The sequence below is a fragment of the Callospermophilus lateralis genome, chromosome 6 (genome assembly GCF_048772815.1).
Source record: "Callospermophilus lateralis isolate mCalLat2 chromosome 6, mCalLat2.hap1, whole genome shotgun sequence".
In the NCBI taxonomy this organism is placed as follows: domain Eukaryota; kingdom Metazoa; phylum Chordata; class Mammalia; order Rodentia; family Sciuridae; genus Callospermophilus; species Callospermophilus lateralis.
In genome coordinates, this window is record NC_135310.1 from 70,255,809 (window position 1) to 70,276,898 (window position 21,090).

Here is a 21,090-nt window from a genome sequence, read left to right on the forward strand (position 1 = left end):
ATCCAGTTTGTAATTAAGAAAAATATGTAAGTGAATGTCTTAAGCTAACTTAGAAAAGATGAACTTGCTATATATCAACAGTTTTCATCTCTGTGGCAAAATATCTATGGTGGTTTAAAGGTATTTAACATTCATGAAAAATGTAAATGAGGTATTAAAGCATAAAAAAATCACACTTTTACACTGAGATAAGAACAGACCAGAATATTCAGAAACTGTGTCAATATTTTCTTTATTTTAAAACATTCATATGAAAAATAAGAGCACTTAACCTGTCCTAACCTGGTAATCTTTGATATTTTACAAGGATATCTTTTCTTGTCATTTGATAAGAACCAGATATTTCATTTTATTTTATTATTATATCTAACATACCTCAAGTACAACACTGTGGGAACCAGCTGTTTACAAGTTGGGGTTCTTTTATTGTACATGGACAATTTTCCTAGGTGCTAAGACATTGGATTGAATTTTTACAGAAACTTGAAAGCAACCATTTAACTGGCTTTTAGAGCACTGAATTTAATAGAATATCCAGTCATTTGTATCAGGTGCACTCAACTCTCGGTGGCCCCAAGTGCTACATTTAAAAATATAAATACAATGGAGGAGTTTAGTGAAGCAATTCCAATTTACATTTTGTTTCCTCCTACCATTTCTTCTAACAATGTCTTGGAATCCAAGCTGGGCAGCATTTCATGTTTTTATGCCAAAATAGCTTTGGCCTGTCAAAATGTTTTATGACAGTTTGAATAAAGAACCATCAAAGAGCCATTTGAAATGCACAAGGCTAACTCCAATCTAGCTCTCTTATCAAAAAATAAAAACAAACAAACAACAACAACCCCCCCACCCCCATCCCACCCCCACCCCCTCAAAAAAAAATGAAAGAAAGAGAAAGCAAAAAAGGGAGAAGATGGCTCTTTCTCCATCTGCCTGCCAATCTAGGAGGTTAACCTATTGTTTTCTTCCCTTCTCTCTTTTTCTCTTTCCCCCTCTTCCTGTACTCCTTCTTCTCTCTTTTCTCTTTCTGTCCCCTCTCTCTTTTCTTCTTGTGTTGTTTTTTTTTTATTTTTTTCATGTTCAGCTTTAGTAACAAATGAACATCTGTCAGTTTTATAAACTGCAACAATAATTGTTTAAGACAATCAATTTTGGATAACCAATCAACTACAGCAGAATAAACCAAGATTTTTAAATTCCATTTTCCTTTATACATTCTGCTTCCTTTTGTTTGTTATATGTTTATTTTTAAAATATACTTTTAATTTAATGTGATGACATAAGCACAGTTAGGCTGCAGTGTAATATATGAAGAAATATATTGTTCTCCAAATAGTAAGATTTCATGGAAAGATTGTTTGGTGGCTTTGTTAACAATAAAGACTTTTTGAGGATATAGTGTAATTTTTTTCATTGCATTAATATATGCCTATCTATCTTATCTTTGTCTTTAACCAAATGATTAGATTTGGAATACATGATTGTTAACTGGATTTGATATAAAGTTAACATAGCATTATCTGTTACCTGCATGCTTCTGGGTACATTTTAAGAAGATTTTAACTTTTAAGATGAATCTATGTTGTTTGAATTTTGACTACCTTTTGTGAGGCATATTGGCTACCTCTTCATAGCAGTTAAGATCTTCCAAAGCCTTATAATTAAAAGGTCTTATAAACAATTCCTCTTTTGAATTGCTGTCATACTTGGTTAACAGATCCCAGGAATAATGTACATTTTCTAACTTTCTTCTGCACTTTGTACATCTGGCCTCTATTGCCTTTCAAGGTGAAGATGAAACTATGTCTTTAGAAGATTTCTCTTTGATTCTGTGATAGCATTCCTTCATATCTTGTATTAATTTTATGTGTATGTCAACAGTGGTTGGTCTTTAAAAAAAATAAACCAAAAGAATAAGTAAGATGTCTAAATGTTTTTAATATTGCTGTCAGTGTAGTAGTCTACCTGTAAATGAAATGTCTTCTTTTCCCCGTGTATTAATTTGATTGATTGACTGACTGATAGATTTACAAATGTGTTTCCAAGTCCATTACAAACCTCAATATGGCTTGAACTATGCCATGATAGCAGTGAATTTAATTATACCTCAAGTCTGATAGGCATGTCAGAAATTTTGGTGGATGTCTTTTGTTGATTTACTGGAAAAGCTATTCAGTTAGGAACCTATGAGCTGGATCCTATGTTACCTATAGAAGCTTGCAGATAATACCTATACGCCAACAGACTGAAGTAGTCTGTTAAAACTGCTGTGAATCAGGTGATGTGGAAGCAAGTTCACTGTTCCAAGGAGCACTCTGCATAATGAAATTCCTGGGCTGACTGCACAATAAGTGCTTTGCTTCATCACAGTCATGCTTTCTTACATCATTACAGTTAAATTTCCAGGCACCAAAACCTACATTGACCCTGAAACCTATGAGGACCCAAATAGAGCTGTCCATCAATTCGCCAAGGAGCTAGATGCCTCCTGTATTAAAATTGAGCGTGTGATTGGTGCAGGTAAGGCTGTTGTAGCTTCCTTGTTCAGCTGTTCCATTTAGCCAAAATTGAAAGTCATACATCATAATGACAGGCAAATAATTATACTTCAAGTATAGAACTTTTGCATTTACCTAAGCTGTTGGAAGCAATGACGCTGTACTTATTTATAAAATCTTAAGGGAAAAAAAGTGGAAAAGAAGCATGTGGTGCAGAGAATCTGTATACATGTAGTTTTCTGTTGGGTTTTTAAGATAATGTTCTATCATAAGCTATTTCATAATAGTTTTGACCTATTGTTAAGAAACAACTTAGTAAAAAGTAAAAGTCAGAATTTTCCTGAATTTTGGTGGAATATACATTTCCACTTACAATCTTCTTGCAAAACTTTTATTTTCGTCTTTTTTCTTGTGTTTGTAATTATTAGCTATTATACTATTCAAATTCCTTTAGAAAATTAATCTATGAATTGCTTAAAGAGCATATTCTATTCTATATATGTTCAAGATAATTATACATTTTTTTTTGTATCCCAGTCACTTAAATCTATCAAAAACAGTATACATAAAGTCCACACTTTTAAATCATTAATAAATATTTGCTTCTCATAGTTTTTAAGCATTAGGAATGTTGAGAATCTGCTAATGTGCCCTCATGATATAGTAGGCTTTGTAGATTATATAGCATACTTCCGATCTAAATGTTTACTCAGAAAAAGGTTGATAATTGAATTGAAAAGCAGTAGCCTTTGTAACAGATTGTTTAGAAAAGCTTAACTTCTATGAATGAGCTGAAATGTATCTTTAATTTCATTTTGACACTCTTTTCATAAACTATTTCATTTTGTATGAGAAGTAGAATCACCAGTCCATAGTAATGCATTTCTTTTAACTTGCAATTTTTTCTTAATTAGAAAGTATCTTTAAAGAATATAATTCATTTACTTTGAGAAAGGAAATTTCTCAGAATGCAAATACAACTGGGTATTCTGTTTTTTCAGGAGAATTTGGAGAAGTCTGCAGTGGTCGTCTGAAACTTCCAGGGAAAAGAGATGTAGCAGTAGCCATAAAAACCCTGAAAGTTGGTTACACAGAAAAACAAAGGAGAGACTTTTTATGTGAAGCAAGCATCATGGGGCAGTTTGACCACCCAAATGTTGTCCATTTGGAAGGAGTTGTTACAAGAGGTAGATATTGGTTGTATTTTTCAGTAATTGAATGGACTGAGTGTCAGAAATTACTATTGTGTTCACAATTAAAAAAATCATATCAAGAACATTTTATATATTCTAAGTGAGCATTTTTCCCTTGGTGTGTTACTAATTAAAGCAATTATTCTTTTATGCTACTACCTCAGAAACAATTGGGTAAAATGAATATAGGGTTTAAGTTGGAGAATAAATCTTATAAATACATGGAACAAGTGAGAAATATTTTTATTCAGTTTCAAAAGCATAAAAGTGAGAGTTTAGTCTTTACATTTTGTACGAAGTATCATTTTCTTTGCATTTCATTCACAAGATAGAAGTCTAAAGTACATGTTGACTTTTATTCGTATGGTTTAATTTTGTGAATCACAACCACTTTCTAAGCAGACACTGAATGACATTTTTAAGCTTAGTAGAAGCACTGAAAACACTAAAAACACTCACAGTACCCATTCAGTCTCTTAACAGAGCATCATGTGTTTTATTGGCGATGAAAGGGAGAATAATGCAAAAATTTACGTAATGGCTTTGAAATAGCATTTTTTTCCTTTTATGTATTTTTTGATATTAGGAAAACCAGTCATGATTGTAATAGAGTTCATGGAAAATGGAGCCCTAGATGCATTTCTCAGGGTAAGTACCCAAATTATTTTCCCATTCAAAATATATTATGCATGCTGCCAATAAAACTTTATGAACTTTTATCTATAATGTAAAGTGTGAACAATATTATAAGAGATCAGAAATTGTCTTTGAAAATCATGTTAATAATCAGAATTTTATACTGGATTAAAATAGAATCTTTTGAACATTTACATAGTACAATGTTATTTTAAAAAGTGGCTTCCAATAATATTATTACTTAAAGTATGGAGAATACCTTTCAATTTTGTAATTTAAACATATGTTATGGAATAGTATATGCAACTCTAAATGAAATACAGAGGAAATATAGAGAAAACTGAAAAGTGAGATAATCAGTTGATTTTGGCTCTGTGATCCCAACTCTGTTCTGTAAAAATATTTCCATTGTATTGTCATCTGAAAACTGATCATAAAATGTACAATTATTTATATGGTTTTTAATTAATGGTCTTTGATTTTTGTGATAAACCTTAAATTAATAGATGTGCATATTTTTACTCTCAGAGGTTTACTAAGAATATAAGCACATTGACATTTTTCCAAAATGGCAAAAAGAAAACAATCTGACAAATAAGAGGTCAAGTTTATTTTACATGATCTAGAGTGACACATTCAACCCAGATTTATAAACACTCAGAGGATCTAGAGAAATTTCAATCATTGCATCCTTATGATGGGCTCTTCAGAGCATCTCCTAGGCAGCTTGTCAACTCAAAGCAGCATCCTGCATGCAGCCTGCTTCTATTCAGTTGTAGAAATCAGTTGTTACAAATATCTTAGGAACTAATTGCAAATGTTTCTCAAACTCATGTGCTGGGATGTTGTTGCAGGCATGTAATGTTTCTACTAGCAGCAAAACAATGAATGAAATAAAAACAAAATCAGTCTTTAAAATTTTTTTCTACTTCATAGTGTTTTTTTCATTTTCAATCAAATATTTTTTCCTTTCTTTTTGTTACTATTTGGAAAGAAATTTATAGTTTATGTGTGTTTATCTTTTAAAATATTTTTAGATTATATAATTTTTAGCATGGGGGAAAACACATCTGTCAGAAGTAATAATTTTTTATATTCCATTTTTGAAATTTGACTTAAAAATTAGGGTATTCATTTGGATTTGTATAATCTCAAGATATTGTTAAAAATAACAAATTAATATAAAAACTAAATAATTACCACCCCTCTATCTTATTTTATTTGGATATTAATTAAATCAGCATGTGTTATATTTTTTCACAAGTGTATATAAGAAAATTATTGATCCCTCTCATTATACAACTGTAAACAAGAATTTAGATATCTTTCATGTTGACTTTTTTTCCTATTTTAAAGTACATTTCACTGGACCTTTTATTTTGTCTTTCTCCAGAAACATGATGGTCAATTTACCGTCATTCAGTTAGTAGGAATGCTGAGAGGAATTGCTGCTGGAATGAGATATTTGGCTGATATGGGATATGTTCACAGGGACCTTGCAGCTCGCAATATTCTTGTCAACAGCAATCTTGTTTGTAAAGTGTCAGATTTTGGCCTGTCCCGGGTTATAGAGGACGATCCAGAAGCTGTCTATACAACTACTGTAAGGAAAAATCTATTCCTGTTCTTTTTCACATTTGTGACATTTTCCTAATATGAAAGCAGTGTTTGCTGCAAAACTAACCATAAGAAAGAGACAGACTGACATCTCAGCTTTATGTGGTATTTAATTTTTTCTTTTGGAAAATTTATTGTTGTTATTATAATCTATGTTATAAGCTAAGAAGGAAAGTAGTGAGAGATAACACAACTTATCTTCTATTTGGATGTTCCTATAAATGGAGTATAATTGCTATGTGTAGTGGCACATGCCTATAATCCCAGCATCTTGGGAGGCTGAGGCGGGGCTGGGGGGAGGTGTTTCAAGGCCAGCCTTAACAATGAAACCAGATCCTGTCTCAAACTTAAAAAGCAAAATAATAAGGTCTAGGGATATAACTCTGTGGTAAAGCACCCTGGGTTTAATTCCTGTGTGTGTGTGTGTGTGTGTGTGTGTGTATTCATACAACAATTTCTAGTTACTATCTCATAGCTGAAGCAAAAATTTAAAAATACATTCATTTTGAATAAAGATTTCAAAAGAATATTAACTATGCTAACTGATATATTTTGTGATATTAGTAAAATAGCTGGCATGGTAGCTCATGTCTGTAATCCTAGCAGCTCAGGAGGCTAAGGCAGGAGGATTACAAGTTCAAAGCCAGCTTCAGCAAATTTGCCAGGCCCTAAGCAACACAGTGAGACCCTGTATCTAACATAAAATACAGTAAAAAAGGGCTGGGGATGTGGCTCAGTGGTTCAGTGCCCCTGGGTTTAGTTCCCAGTACCAAAAAAAAAAAAAAAAAAAAAAAAAGAGAGAGAGAGAGAGAGAGAAAAGAGAAAGTATGTGAGGATTTATATAAATACCACATATTTCACTTCATTTTATTAGTGATACAACTAATTTGTAATTGTCTTTTCATTGAACTCTTTTCCCAGAGACTACACAAACCATTAAGTACAGTTGCCTTAAAAATTAAAACTTGGAATGAATGTCTAACATAAAGATTAGTGACTTTAAATACAAATAGATTCAAAATAATTAAAACTAATGCTGCTAAACTTTTAACCAATATACAAATATTTAACAGTAGCTTTGGGCATGACCATAAATGATTTATAAATTATTATACATATTTAAAATGTTAACTTCTTTTTATAACAGGGTGGAAAAATTCCAGTAAGGTGGACAGCACCTGAAGCCATCCAGTATCGAAAATTCACATCAGCCAGTGATGTCTGGAGCTATGGAATAGTCATGTGGGAAGTTATGTCTTATGGAGAAAGACCCTACTGGGACATGTCAAATCAAGATGTAGGTGCTATACTATATAAACAAACAAGATGATTCAGTTCATTAGTAACATTATTGTTAGAACACGTGGGTAATGGTTGATTAAGAACTTCTTACAGAATCATAAAAATATAGTTATTTTGTTTTCCACAAATATTATCACAATAATTTCATAAATTAGCAGTTCTATGAATTTTGGTTTTTGGGGGAAAGAATTCCATTGTTTCTTTTATTTCAATTCTATGGGCTCAATAGAAACCTATAAAGGGTACTTCTTTGTTAACAAAGATAGTAATGCTGTGCTTGGGGAGCTGCAGTGGAGCAGTCACATAAGAAAAGATCATTTAAGGAGAGGAGGGGAAAGAAGGCTGTGTTTCATTTTGTATTTGACGCTTATCATTGGGTTTCTTTTAATGTTCTGAAAAAAAAATCTTTTAAAGTTATCACACAGTGGTTCAATTAATAGTTTCATGATACAATGTAGATTTTTATGATCAATAATGGTGTTGACATTTTAGAATGTTATCACAATGGCAATATCCTTGGAAATTTCCTTTTAAAAATGGTGACTTATTCAGTGTGGATACCCTGTTACCAAGAGGGCATGCTAACACATATGTGTTTATCCTTTGAGAAAAGAAGTTGATAACCTCCCTTGGGGCTTACATATCACACCAAGATATCATTTATAATTTATAAAATGATGTAGCATATGTACAAATAAATATTTTGTTTTATTAGGTTAGAGTTTATAAAATTGTCATTTTTGTAGGCCAAGAACATTCAAATATTAGTAGATTCAAAGGAATTCAAAATATTGAAAATGTGAGCAAATTTAGAGAAATGTGGAACAAATATAAAAGTAGGAATGTTCCCCGGAATGAGCTAAAAATCTTGTGTCGACCTTGTTCATGGGAAATATGAGAATTGTCTGTCTGAAGGAACACATTGAGAAGTCTAGAATCAAAGGTTTAAGGAGGTACAGGGAGACCAATGAAATTTACTCATTTTCCTATTCCAAAGATGCAGTTCCCTGGTGGAAATTAGAAAGAACATGATGTCTGAGTAGATTGTTGAAAGGTTTCCTTGAAGGAGTTTAGGAATGATACAGGGCAAGTTCTTGGAGACTAGTAAAAAATAAGAAGCACTTAAGGGAAATGGCATTGCCATTTAGAAAATGGACAATTAGCAAATTGGTGGTAACTCTTTAGGATCATAAATATGGATAGCTATCAAGCTGAGTACAGCTAAAATCATTTTTTAAAAAACAGGTCATTAAAATATGATATTAAATTGATACATTGTTATAGTTTTAGAATTGCTCCTATTAATTTATTATGGCTCTTAAAACTTATTTTTAGACAATAAAGTAAGGCTGTCCCTGTGTTGTCAGATAGGTGATTTTTGCTGGGGTGTTCTCCAATATCTGCATTAGATTTTAATTATTTAAATCTTTTGATATTTTGAATTGATTAATTATATGAAAGTTTGTCTTCTTTTGTTTTGTTTTGGTTTTTGTTATTGTGTTTCAAAGATGAAAGTCTAAATAATGAGTCCACTTGGCAGAAGCAAAGTTGTTAATATTTGACAGGTCTCAGTGTCAAAGATATCATGGACTGTCAAAATGTGGGCATACAAATCCTTGGGGCAGAGAAAGAGAAATATTTAAATTCCCCAGACACTCCATAGAGTTTCATTTCTTTTGACACCTTCCTTCTATACTAGACTCAAACATAAAAGGACTGACAGGAATATGAGATGTCTTAAATCCAAAGTTCACTTAACTTCTAAAAATAAATAATGGAAACAGTTAAGAGGTAGTATGTAAATATCTCTAATTTGAATTATTTTAATTCCCTGGGTATTATTTTGTTGTTTTCCTTGAAAGCAAACACCATAAATATAGAATTTTTATACCAAGATTTAATAAATATTTTATTGGTCAAATGAAATTGTAGTGAAGTTTAATTCTATCCTGATTACTTAGCACCATCCTTTCTTCTTTTCTTTTTTTTATTTTGAAGATCTGAATTCAATTTATACACAGTTTTGTTTAGTAGCAAGAGATTATCTACATAGTTCAGTTTATATAGTGAAATTGATATTAATTTTATCATTGAATAATATTCATTACATCATAATTACATTGTTAAAGTACTTTTTGAACAGCTGTAAGTTAATTTTCAATATGCAAATGGATAAAAAGTGGACAATTTGAAATAATTCTTGGATAAAATTTTCTAAAGAAGTATTTTTTTACTTGGAGTCTCTTGTAAGAATTCATGGAGAGCATGAAGATATCTGTGAACTCCATGGTATGTGCGTAGAAGCACCCTTGTGTATGAATGTATTGTATTTTTATGGAAGGAGGTGAAGTTCGCCTGAATCAGATTTTCAGATATGTTCTGAGGGGGGTAAATATTTATATATATATACATATTAGCACAATATATTTACATACACACACAGATACACATACACACATATACACATTAGCCTAGATGGATTTATTGAATGAACCAATTTACTTTGCACTGTTAAAATTTAGTTCCTAGGTATTGTCAAGGATTCTAAAGAACTATCAAATTTTAAACGCTTTGCATTTTAAAAGATTTTTCTTAAGCCACTGTGAATTCCAGATGCAAACAGATTGTTGTATTCCCAAATCTACAAGCTTAATGCTGAGTAAGATGAGGTTTCTAAATTCACAGTGAATAAATAGGAAAAGAGTGGTATAGAAGTGAGTCAGAGAGTTATCATAGGTAACCCTGGACAGCCCAGTGAATGTATGACCAGTCCCACTTCCAAGCAGATTATCACTTGATTAACACCTGAATGAACCCTCATTTTTATTTTCACATGCCTATAACTTTCTTGAGTTTTAACTGAGGTGGAAACAGTTGAATTTAGATACTTGCCAATAAATTCAAGAGGTTAAACTTTCCAAATAAATTTCTAAATTTCATCCTTTAGAAAAATCTGCAGATAGTTAGTTTTTTCCATTAATGCCCTTTCAAAGAGAATGTTTTATATATGTAAATATGTTCAAGCAAAATAAATATTGGAAAATTGAAAATACCCCTTTGGCTTCGACAGCAGCTTTTAACTGAATTAATATCTTGATTAATCCAAATAAAATATTTACTTTGAATTTAAGAAATTTTGAGATTATATATATTTTCATTTTGTTTACAGTATATACAGTATTTTATTTTTCTTACCTTAAGATACAATGATCAATTGTTAATTTGATTGATAGGTATTCATTAGAATAAAAAAATTAAGCTCCCATAAATACATGCCACATAAAGATTATTACTTGAAGACATCCATTCAAATTCACTTAAGACCTTTGAAAATATAATGATACTTGTAACTAAATTTAGTCTTAACTGAACTGTGAGCCCTGAATTTTTCCTTTTAAAAATAATCATGGAGGTATGGTAGTGCATACCTGTAATACCAACAACCAAGTTGGGAAATCTGAAGTTCCATGCCAGTCTCAGCAACTTAGCAAGGCCCTACACAGAGTAGGGAGACCTTGTCTTAAAATAAAAAATAAAAAAGGCTGGTGATTTAGCTCAGTGGGAAAGCACCTTTGGGTTCAATCCCCAATCCTCCCTCTCTCTCTCTCTCTCTCTCTCTCTCTCTCTTCACACACACACACACACACACACACACACACACACACACACAAACACACACACACACACACACACACACACACAAAACGTAGCTGATTTACGACTTTGTACTTTTCCCATATTATAATAGAAACAAAAATGTGATTTTTTTTTGGTAAAACTTTGACATAATACCATAAGTGGAGTCCAACATATTTAATTGAATTAAATATGTGTTGTGTATTATTGTTAGGTTAATGAAATGAAAGTGAGCATTAAACAAAGGACAGAAGCCAATCACAAAATCCCCATTTTCAGTTATTATAGGCCTAATGTCATGGGGTCTCTCTTTGCTCTTTTTTTTTTTTTCTTAATTACAGTGGTCCTACTGTGATAATATGGAAACACTTCTCAGCAAGTAACTTTTGATTTATTTCTAAGTATTTGTTGACAGTATATGCCAAAGGAATGATTCCTGTTGTGTCCCAGAGGTATTTTTAGAAAATGCCACTTGCACTTACCACTTCCCATTCCTCTCGGAAATATCTAGATATAGAATTGCTCATGAATGTTTTTCTTTCGCTTTTATTAGAACAGTAAAGGCAAATCTGCACACATATCCAAGGGATTTCTTGGTAATTTCACAAAAATATATTTTAAATGAATTCAGTGAATAATCATATAATCCTCCAAGTGGAGATTTTGCCATTTTACCTGCATGCTTTGTTTCCCAGAATATTGCAGAAAGTTAAATTTTCTTTTCCTAATTGGAAATAAAGAGCAGTTCATAACCACATGGGCTCTATTCAGCCAACATACATCTAATTCTGTCTTCTTTGCTAGCAGCTATGTGATATTGGCCCTTTCTTTTATTTTCATGTGCCACAGATTCTTATGTTCTAGAATTATTATAATAATCAAACTTATCTAACAAGGCTTCTGTAAAGATAAAATGAGATAATTCCAGTTTAAAACCACACCAAGCTTCTAATAAGCATTTCATAAATATGTACTCGGATTGTTTGTTGTGTCTTTAACAGATAAGCTGTTCTTCTGGTAGACTAACCTAAACACTGCCTGACATCCAGGTCCAGTTTGTTACCCTATTGGCCAGTTTGTCCAAAGGGTATGCCTTAGATTATGCCAGACTATTTTAAAAGCCAGTGTAGAATCCCAGCAAGTATCTCTAATGCTCTTCTGATTGAGGGACATTATTATCAATGGGAGCATTAGGGTCCCAAATTCCAGGACATCTCTTTAAGTTTATACTCTTCTAGTATCCTTTAAAAAAAATTGTATAGCATTATGTCCTTGAACGTAGATAGAAATATTGTTTTCTGTTAAGATCATTGCTGTTTCTTTACTATATCAATGGGTTGTCTCAAATTTCTATAAAGATATTGGATACCTGCAGAGGTTAATTAACTCTTTCATTCCTGTAAGAGTCATTTGATGGTACTATACTTTTTGTTCCTTGTTGCAAAGACTTGGGAATGAATTGTGTGCAAAGCCCTCAAGAATTCTAAATGTTGTCACAAAAAATTGACACCATATAGAAGAATATGTAGGAGAATCATGAATATTTGGTTTTACATTTTAAAGGTTTTTTAGAGGGAAAGATCATTTCACTTGTATTATTTCTTTAAGGACACCGGAAGAAGCTACAAGCAGGGAAACAGATTGGGAGGTGGTGGAAAATAATGACTGAACTAATGTTCTGAGTATTAGAATGAAGTTCTGCAAATCAGAAAGAGACTGCATATGCTCAAATACAAGCAAACTCAAATAAAAGCAAAGTCACTCTTCCTAATGAAAAAAAAATTACCTCCCTAATTGATTATTATTTGTTCATTTTGAATGTAAAGTTTTACAAGTTATTATTTTATTTCTAAATGACTTGAACCACTATTTAAATCATTTAACCCAGCTTTCTAGGTATATATTTACTTTTATCTAAATGGTTTTATATATAGCACTTTTGAATCCAGGTGCACTATTGTTAGAGGAATGTTATTCAAAACCACATGAAGTTTTTTTGCATTAGATCAGACTCTTAAAACATAGTTCCTCCTATATTATATATTTGTGATCATGTAGAGTTATCATTTATGTGTATTTGCTTTACATAGGATATTTTAAAGGAATATTTACAGTGATAGGCAAAGTTTATAATTTGGGGATCATAACTAGGAGAAATTTTTAAATTCTGTTGTATGAAATTTATCAGCACTCAGTATCATTATTAGTTCAGTTCACTTAAAGCTAAGGTAAATTCTCCACAATTGTTGTTCAAAATAAAATCCCTTATGCCCCATAATTTGAAATTTTGTGAAGATGTAACTGTAGGACATTGATTATAACACTCTTCAGGCAATGAAAAATATTTTCCTTACATCTAGTATATATTTTATTTAGGAAGTAGAATCATCAGAAGGTGTTAACTAGTTGGCTAACATATAAGGGAAAACAAGATAGCCCTCAGCATTTTTACTGGAATAACTTGAGAGTGTTGATTATTGAAATAGGAAAAGATTGAAGGGAAGATGATAAATTTAATTTTAAACTTAAGAGTGACAAGGACCTGTGAAAAATCCAGATGAAGTTGTCTTACATAACAGGGGAAAGATAACCTAGTCACCAGGAGAGAGTTTGGGCTAAGATGTGGGATTACTTTTTAAAGATTATGATAATTAGGGGTATCTACTTATCTTTTATACTTTATCAATTTGAACAGAGAGATTTCATAAGTTCAAATAGAAGCTTACTTTTTTCACATACATAAAAGATTTTCTCCAAAAATGATTAAAGTCGGCTATGTCATTCATTAAATCCTACAATTATTTACATTTTAATATGCTATTGAATGTAAACATACATTTCATGGATATGTTTCCCTAAATTTATTAAGGTCATTAACATTTTTTAAAACCAGCTTTTTATGTCTACATTTTGGCCTTAATTTCTTCTCAAATATACATTTTTTTCAGAAAGTAATTTTTTCCTACATTTCTACTGCCATTATAGAATTGTCAAAGGATTTTTTATTTCCCCTGGAATAATATTTTAGTATTTTATAAGCCCTTTCTATTTGTGTTATTTTCTTATTTTGTTCTTTCCCAGTTTCGATTAAACTCTTTCTCCACCCACTCTCCTCTGCCACTGACCTTGGAGTTGGGAAGGGATGCAATCACCAGTGCAGACTGGCTCCAGCACTTCACTAAGCTTCATATTTTTAAAAAGAATAGCATGCTTAATAATATTTTCTGCCATAGTAATTTACATATTTTGGTATCTTTTTTGAAAGTATCATTTATACCCATCAAAAATGAATCTTTTGGATTCACACTGAGTAACTCAGAATTTCCTTTTCCAGCTTGCAGAATTTTTTAATTTGTAGGAAAATGTGTACATTCAAAATGTTATACAAGTAAAATAGTTCCATAACATGTTCCCTTTTGAAAACCTCTGGGATGACATTAAAAATATTTCCATCTCTTGCACCCTGGGTGAACTTAATTGCTGTTCCCTATTGCTGAATTAACTAGGAAATGTCATCATACCCTGCCCTTCACAAACTCCTTAATAACAGGATTAATATTCGTGCATGTTTTGGAAAAAAGTAAATCAGTCTTTTTCAAAGCAGTGTGCCTCACTCTTATCAGGATAAACCATTTTGCCTACCAAGCAACTTATTTGATTATAATTGAACCTCAGTCAGTAATATATTTAATGTCCTTTTTTCTATTAGGTTATAAAAGCAATAGAAGAAGGTTATCGCCTACCAGCACCCATGGACTGCCCAGCTGGTCTTCACCAGCTAATGCTGGATTGTTGGCAAAAGGAGCGTGCTGAAAGGCCAAAGTTTGAGCAGATAGTCGGAATTCTAGACAAAATGATTCGAAACCCAAACAGTCTGAAAACACCACTGGGAACTTGTAGTAGGTAAGAAATACCTAGGGAAATGAATCTGTATGAAATTCAAATATTCAAATAAACCATTTGCCTCCTCAATCCTACACCAATAGCAGATTGATTTTTTTATTGACATATAAATACATATTAAATATATTACCGAGTACTTTTTTTCTTTTCAAATGGTTTTCCTTCGCTACTATTAAAGAGAATCTATTGTTTCTGTCTTAAAAGTTATGATATCACTAGCTGTCTCTCTTAGAAAACTCTTTGTGAAAAAGCTGCATTTTATATTTTCAGACCAATATTATAATTACACGTTTTTATTTCTTTTGCAGTAATTTTTAGTTATACGAATGTTGCTTATTTAATTATCTTGCTTTCAGTTATTTAATAAAATGGTTCTGTGAAGTTAAAATTTATGAAAGTAATTTGACACATGATTTAAGAGGTATACCAATTAAAAGGAGTCAGTTAATTGTTGGCTTGATGCATTGTAATACTTATTAGCAGTTACTCAGCTTCAGCTGCCAGGTAAACCTGATGTTTTGGTCTGCATTGTAGGAAGTTGGGCACCTGTGGAGGCATTGTAGCTCCCAAGGTGCTCACAAGTGTGCACCCGTGCAGTAGATGTATCCTAGTCGTGATGGCACCCTTGTGGATGCAGCAAGTTCCAACAGGCAAATCTGCTTCTTTACTTCTGGCTACTTTTGAAGAAACAAATGAACAATTATTTACTAATTCCAAATACTGCAAGCTATACTTAGTGTTTTATGTTTTTGATACTGAGGAATGAACCCAGAGGCGTTTTACCATTGAGCCACATCCCCAGCCCTTTTTATTTTTTTCTTTTGTGACAGGGTATCACTAAGTTACTTAGGGCCTTGCTGAGTTGCTGATGGTCTTCCTGCCTCAGCCTCCCAAGTTGCTGGGATTACAGTTGTGCACCAACACGCCCAGCTGTAAGCTATATTTTTAAGAACACAAGAAAGACACATCATCTAAGTAAAATTTAAATTGAGAAATTTGTACTTGCTGGATAACCTGTATGTTTAGGTTTTATTATCATATCTGATTGTTATTATATACATCAATTAAAATATCTAACTTTATTCCTTCTTGTTCTTGCACAGGTTAAGGCATTCTTTGGTAATTTATGAGAATATTTGTTTTTCTGTTTTGTTTTCTTGTTTTTTCTTCTTCTTTTTCTTATCTAGGCCAATAAGCCCTCTTCTAGATCAAAACACTCCTGACTTCACTACCTTCTGTTCAGTTGGAGAATGGCTACAGGCTATTAAGATGGAAAGATACAAAGATAACTTCACAGCAGCCGGTTACAATTCCCTTGAATCAGTGGCCAGGATGACTATTGAGTAAGTTCAAAATCCTTTTTAAAACTGTATTTAAGAATTGATTAGGTACAATCCACACTTTCTACATGAGGTTATTTTCTTTATATGAAATCAGATGTGAATCACAAAATCAGGGGAGGAAAAAAACACCTTTCTTTAAAAATGCTTACTATATAATAGGTATTTATCTTTTTAACTCTTGCTGTAACCATCTTATTAAGTTGGTAGTTACATATTCATGTTACAAATGATGAAGGCACAGCTCAGAAATTTAATATATCTTCTGAGTTGCTTCAACAAATAAATGACAACTATTATGGCTCCATAGCCAATGTTCCTGTACACAAACTACTGAGGCTTCCTTTCTCATTAACCATGGAATCATTTAAATTTCCACTTAGATTTCTTGTACCATGTTGTATCAGACACTAAAAACTTCAAAATTTCATGCCCAATTCCAATATGTTAGAATGTACAGGTGATTATTTTCTGAAAAGGTTAAAGGAAACTTAATTCAATTAACTATAGCTGAGATTTTAACTTTTTGGAAAACGTGAGATTGATTCAATTTTTTTTAACTGCAAAATGACCTAAAAAACAACTTTTGAAATTGCTATCAACTTGAAGCTAATTGAACTAAGTTTTCAGTTCTGGCTACATCACATGTGGTCTTATATTTACCATTTCTGAACCTCAGTTTCCCTCAGTTTTACAGGTGATGCAGTTCCTCTCAGTCAATGTGTTTGAAAATGAGATACAGTGGTCAAAATTCTATTCATGGGATCCTGTTTCTGTACTGCCATGAGAAGGGTTGCAGATTCTCAGATTAGAAAATGACCAGCAATCAAATATTCTTTCTGGTATATTTCATAAAATGGCATGTACATGGATTTAAGAATGTGTACATGATCATGCTCCATTTTCTTCTAACCACCCTATGGCTAGACTTGATATAAGCACATTTGCGTACATAAAGAAATCAATCGATGCCCCTGAAAAACTATGCATCTCAAAGCCACTGCTATGAATATTTAAGTATTATATTATTGCAATATTTTAACTGTCTATAGATATGTAAGCTTAACCTTTCTAACTATTGAGAAAGACAAATGTATATAAACAGCTAACTTATTTCAAATTTGAGCTATTATACAGTGGTAGCATTAAGTGATATTATTATACTATGTTTTTAAATATTTTCTAACACATAATCAATTAACTGAAGTAAACATACAACCAATAAGTATGCTCAGAATTAACCACAATGATAATTATTAAATGCCTTATAAAATTTTGTGTGACCATTGATGCTTCCTCATATTTAAACTAGGTCCCAGAAGTGTATCCATTCATATTATTTTATTTTTTCCAACTAAAAATTTCAAACCCAATTAGGTTAAAAAGTACAATATTTCAAATAACATTTCTTAACCATATACATTTCTTAATCCTATACATTAATAATTTTTTAAATTTTAATAATTTCTCATATAAATTTTCATATCTGTTCAAAAATAGCTACCATAACAAATTGAGACCCTGAATAGCTAGGTTTTTACTAAGGAGAATGTTGATGCACATTACCAATGTGATTCCCTGCAGGAATATAATCATAATACCCCACAGCAGCAAGTTAAAATGTTGGCCTAAGACGAATAAATTATCTAAACAGTTGATCACAGTTTAGAACCTTATAAACTCTTTGCAAGGTACATAATAAAAAATGCATTTGTCTCTTTCAGGGATGTGATGAGTTTAGGGATTACACTGGTTGGCCATCAAAAGAAAATCATGAGCAGCATTCAGACTATGAGAGCACAAATGCTACATTTACATGGAACTGGCATTCAAGTGTGATAAGAAGTTCTCCCTGTGTGGGAGTTTACAGACTGCAAGAGAACAGTACTGGCCTTCAGTATATACATAGAATGCTGCTAGAAGATGATTGATGGACTGGGTCCTTCCTACAGTGAAGAGAAGATTTAAGAAGCACCTATAGACTTGAACTCCTAAGTGCCACCAGAATATATAAAAAGGGAATTTAGGATCCACCACTGGTGGCCAGGAAAACAGCAGTGACAATAAACAAAGTACTACCTGAAAAACATCCAAACACCTTGAGCTCTCTAACCTCCTTTTTATCTTATAGACTTTTTAAAATGTACATAAAGAATTTAAGAAAGAATATATTTGTCAAATAAAATCATGATCTTATTGTTAAAATCAATGAAATATTTTCCTTAAATATGTGATTTCAGACTTATTCCTTTTTAAAATCATTTGTGTTTATTCTTCACAAGGACTTTGTTTTAGAAAGTTGTTTATAGTTTTGGATCTTTTTAGTGTGAAATCTATGACACATTACTACACTGGGTACCTTTGAAAGAATATCAGATTAAAAGAAAAAACATAGCATGATTGAAGTTATATCTTTGTCACAATATTGGTATCCTTTATGTGCCATTTTATTCTGTTTAATCAGTACTGTTTGATATTATTTGCTGATTGGCAGGTAGTCCAGAAAAAATGCAAGTTGCCAAGAGCTCTGATATTTTTTAAAAGAAGTTTTTTTGTAAAAATCAGACAACACACTAACTTTTCAATGAAATAAAAAAGCAATAATGATCCATAAATACTATAAGGCACTTTTAACAGATTGTTTATAGAGTGATTTTACTAGACAGAATTTAATAAAAGTAACTCAAATTTTAGGTTTATGTCTATATAAAACAAAAGATGAGGCACTTCATCTAAAGAAGGTTGGTGAAGCCAAGTCTCTGAAAGCAAGAACTATCCAGTGTTATCTAAAATTTAATCTGAGCACATCAAGATTTTTTCAATCTTGTGACATTAGGAAATGTAGGAGAAGTAGTCGACGTCTATTTTATATTCTTTTCTGTTGAATGCAGTCCAAACATGAAAGGAAAGAATTAAGTTTTATATTAGAACTCTGAAGCATGATAAAGGGGGCAGTTCACAATTTTCACTGTTCAAAAACAAATTTGCTGCATATAATATCACCACTGCAAGTTAAAAACAAAACAAAAAGTCTTTTATTTGTGAACACTGATGCAAGAAACGTGTTAAATGAAAGAATTCTTTTTACCCAAGAAGGAAGAGGTGAAGGATCTGGCTAAAAAGAAAAAAAAAAAAAAAACTTTATTTATTAAACCATATTATTTGATTACTGTGTTAGAATTTCATAAGCAATAATTAAATGTGTCTTTATAGATATTTCAGGAATGTATACATATTGTGAGTAATGCTTTCAAAAGTTATGAAAATCATGAACTACCCCAGAATTGAACTGTTGTACTTCCAAAGAAAATTGGGCTGTTTATAATGATTTTAATAGAGAAAGATCCCAGGGATCGGTCATAATTGGTCTTGTTTGATAATGTGGACATCCACAAACAAACAAACAACAGAAACAAAATCTGTAAATGTTCCTTTGTAAAACTTGTAAATTTTATTTATACTGTCTTGTTTTGTACACACATTTCTCTGTAGTGGGCTCTGAATACATTGAAAATGCACTATATTTTTCTATTTTACTTGCAGAGCATCACAAAAGAACAGGTATTTTCAGTGCTACATAATGTGTTTTCCCACATTTAGGACCAAAGATGGCTATAGAAAAACTCAAATGGATTGCTTCCCAAACCCCTCCCCACCCTTTTTTTTTTTTCTTTTAGGTCACTGTACAGTGTTATTTGATATTTTAATTTATTTTTTGGATTGACTAGAAAAATCATTTTAATTTCACTAAAATGTTTTTTGTCCCTAAGGAAAAGTAATCTGTAAAAATAATTTTAATTAGCATAATACAGTCACCTAGATACTTCCATTTGTAATCTTTGTAATAGACTGTAAATATATTTTTGGAACTATAACACAATGTGCTTGAGGGTTATTTTTCAGTGTCTGCAGTGTATACAAGTGTTTATACTAAGTACAGCACTTTACAATTCTAATCAGTAGCATTGGCCTTTGTGAGAATGAGTGAGAGTTTGAGTGAGTGTTCTTAATTCCGTTTGGATTCTAGACTCACTAATAATGAAGTTCTTTTCTTGTTCATAGCTTAAGGTGCTTATTTTTTCTATTAAAATTAAATTAACAAAAAGCCATTCTAGAAATAGAAGACATAGTATGGTACACGCAAACGGTGTCTTTCCTGCTTTTTTCTAGCACTAGATTTATAGTTGAGTAGTCTTTCTTGAGTAGAAGGGCAGAATAAAAGTTTTTTTGAGTTGTTTTTCAAAAATAACTTTTTTCTTCAGCAATATACCTCATCTGCCTTAAATTTTTTACAGCTCTTTACAGGGAAAGGGGAGAAGGGATGGGAAAGACACACAGCACAATAGGAAGTGTATGATTACATCACTCTCTCTCGTTTGTAGGTTTCTTTTCTCAATTGACATTATGATTTTGAAGTACATGTATGTGAAACAAATATTAGGAGAAAAAGAATTAACATTGTAATGCTGATTGTAATACTCTCTTCCAGAAAGAGATGAAATGGTATAATGATAAGAATGTACAACTTGCACCTTGAAGTCTTTTTTGATAAATTAGTGCTCAGGGGAGGAAAAGTAAAGAAAGCAAACGTCAAAAATAGAATTCCAAAATTAAAAATGCAAAAGGAAATGGCCTCCTTGCTTTAATAGAGCCACCTTTTATAGAACGCTGTTTTCACACTTGGTCTGTGTTTTGCATTCAGTACTGAAATAAAAGTAACTTTTATTACATCTGAATCTAACATTTTCTCAGCAATTGATCTGGGCCTTGTTTACTAGAACTGGTGGTTTATGCTTGTCAGAGCACTATTAGTTGAATCATATTGTATACTTATGTAATCTACATTAGCTAGTACTATTTAGGACTATATTTTAATTGCTCCTCTTATCCGTGTTTTAAAGACAATTAAAATGGTGTAATTCACCTCTCTTTTTTTATTTAGGTAATACTGATATTCTCCCT

The 21,090-nt window shown here is 31.8% G+C and overlaps 1 protein-coding gene across 4 annotated transcripts in view; it reads left to right on the forward strand.

Moving 5' to 3' along the window:
* Epha7 (EPH receptor A7) overlaps window positions 1–18,310 on the forward strand; it is a 163,786-nt gene extending 145,476 nt beyond the window's left edge. The window contains exons 10-17 of one of the 4 annotated variants that reach the window (XM_076858415.2): window positions 2,398–2,523; window positions 3,503–3,688; window positions 4,281–4,342; window positions 5,724–5,933; window positions 7,095–7,244; window positions 14,595–14,788; window positions 15,976–16,131; window positions 17,853–18,310. In XM_076858415.2, coding sequence (XP_076714530.1) covers window positions 2,398–2,523; window positions 3,503–3,688; window positions 4,281–4,342; window positions 5,724–5,933; window positions 7,095–7,244; window positions 14,595–14,788; window positions 15,976–16,131; window positions 17,853–17,967 — 1,199 coding nt within the window. In that variant the 3' untranslated portion in view covers window positions 17,968–18,310. Of the gene's footprint in view, window positions 1–1,087; window positions 1,177–2,397; window positions 2,524–3,502; window positions 3,689–4,280; window positions 4,343–5,723; window positions 5,934–7,094; window positions 7,245–14,594; window positions 14,789–15,975; window positions 16,132–16,817; window positions 16,889–17,852 lie in introns of those variants that run through there. The other 3 variants (XM_076858416.2, XM_076858417.2, XM_076858418.2) reach the window with 3 other exon arrangements.
* The last annotated feature ends 2,780 nt before the right edge of the window (window positions 18,311–21,090 follow it).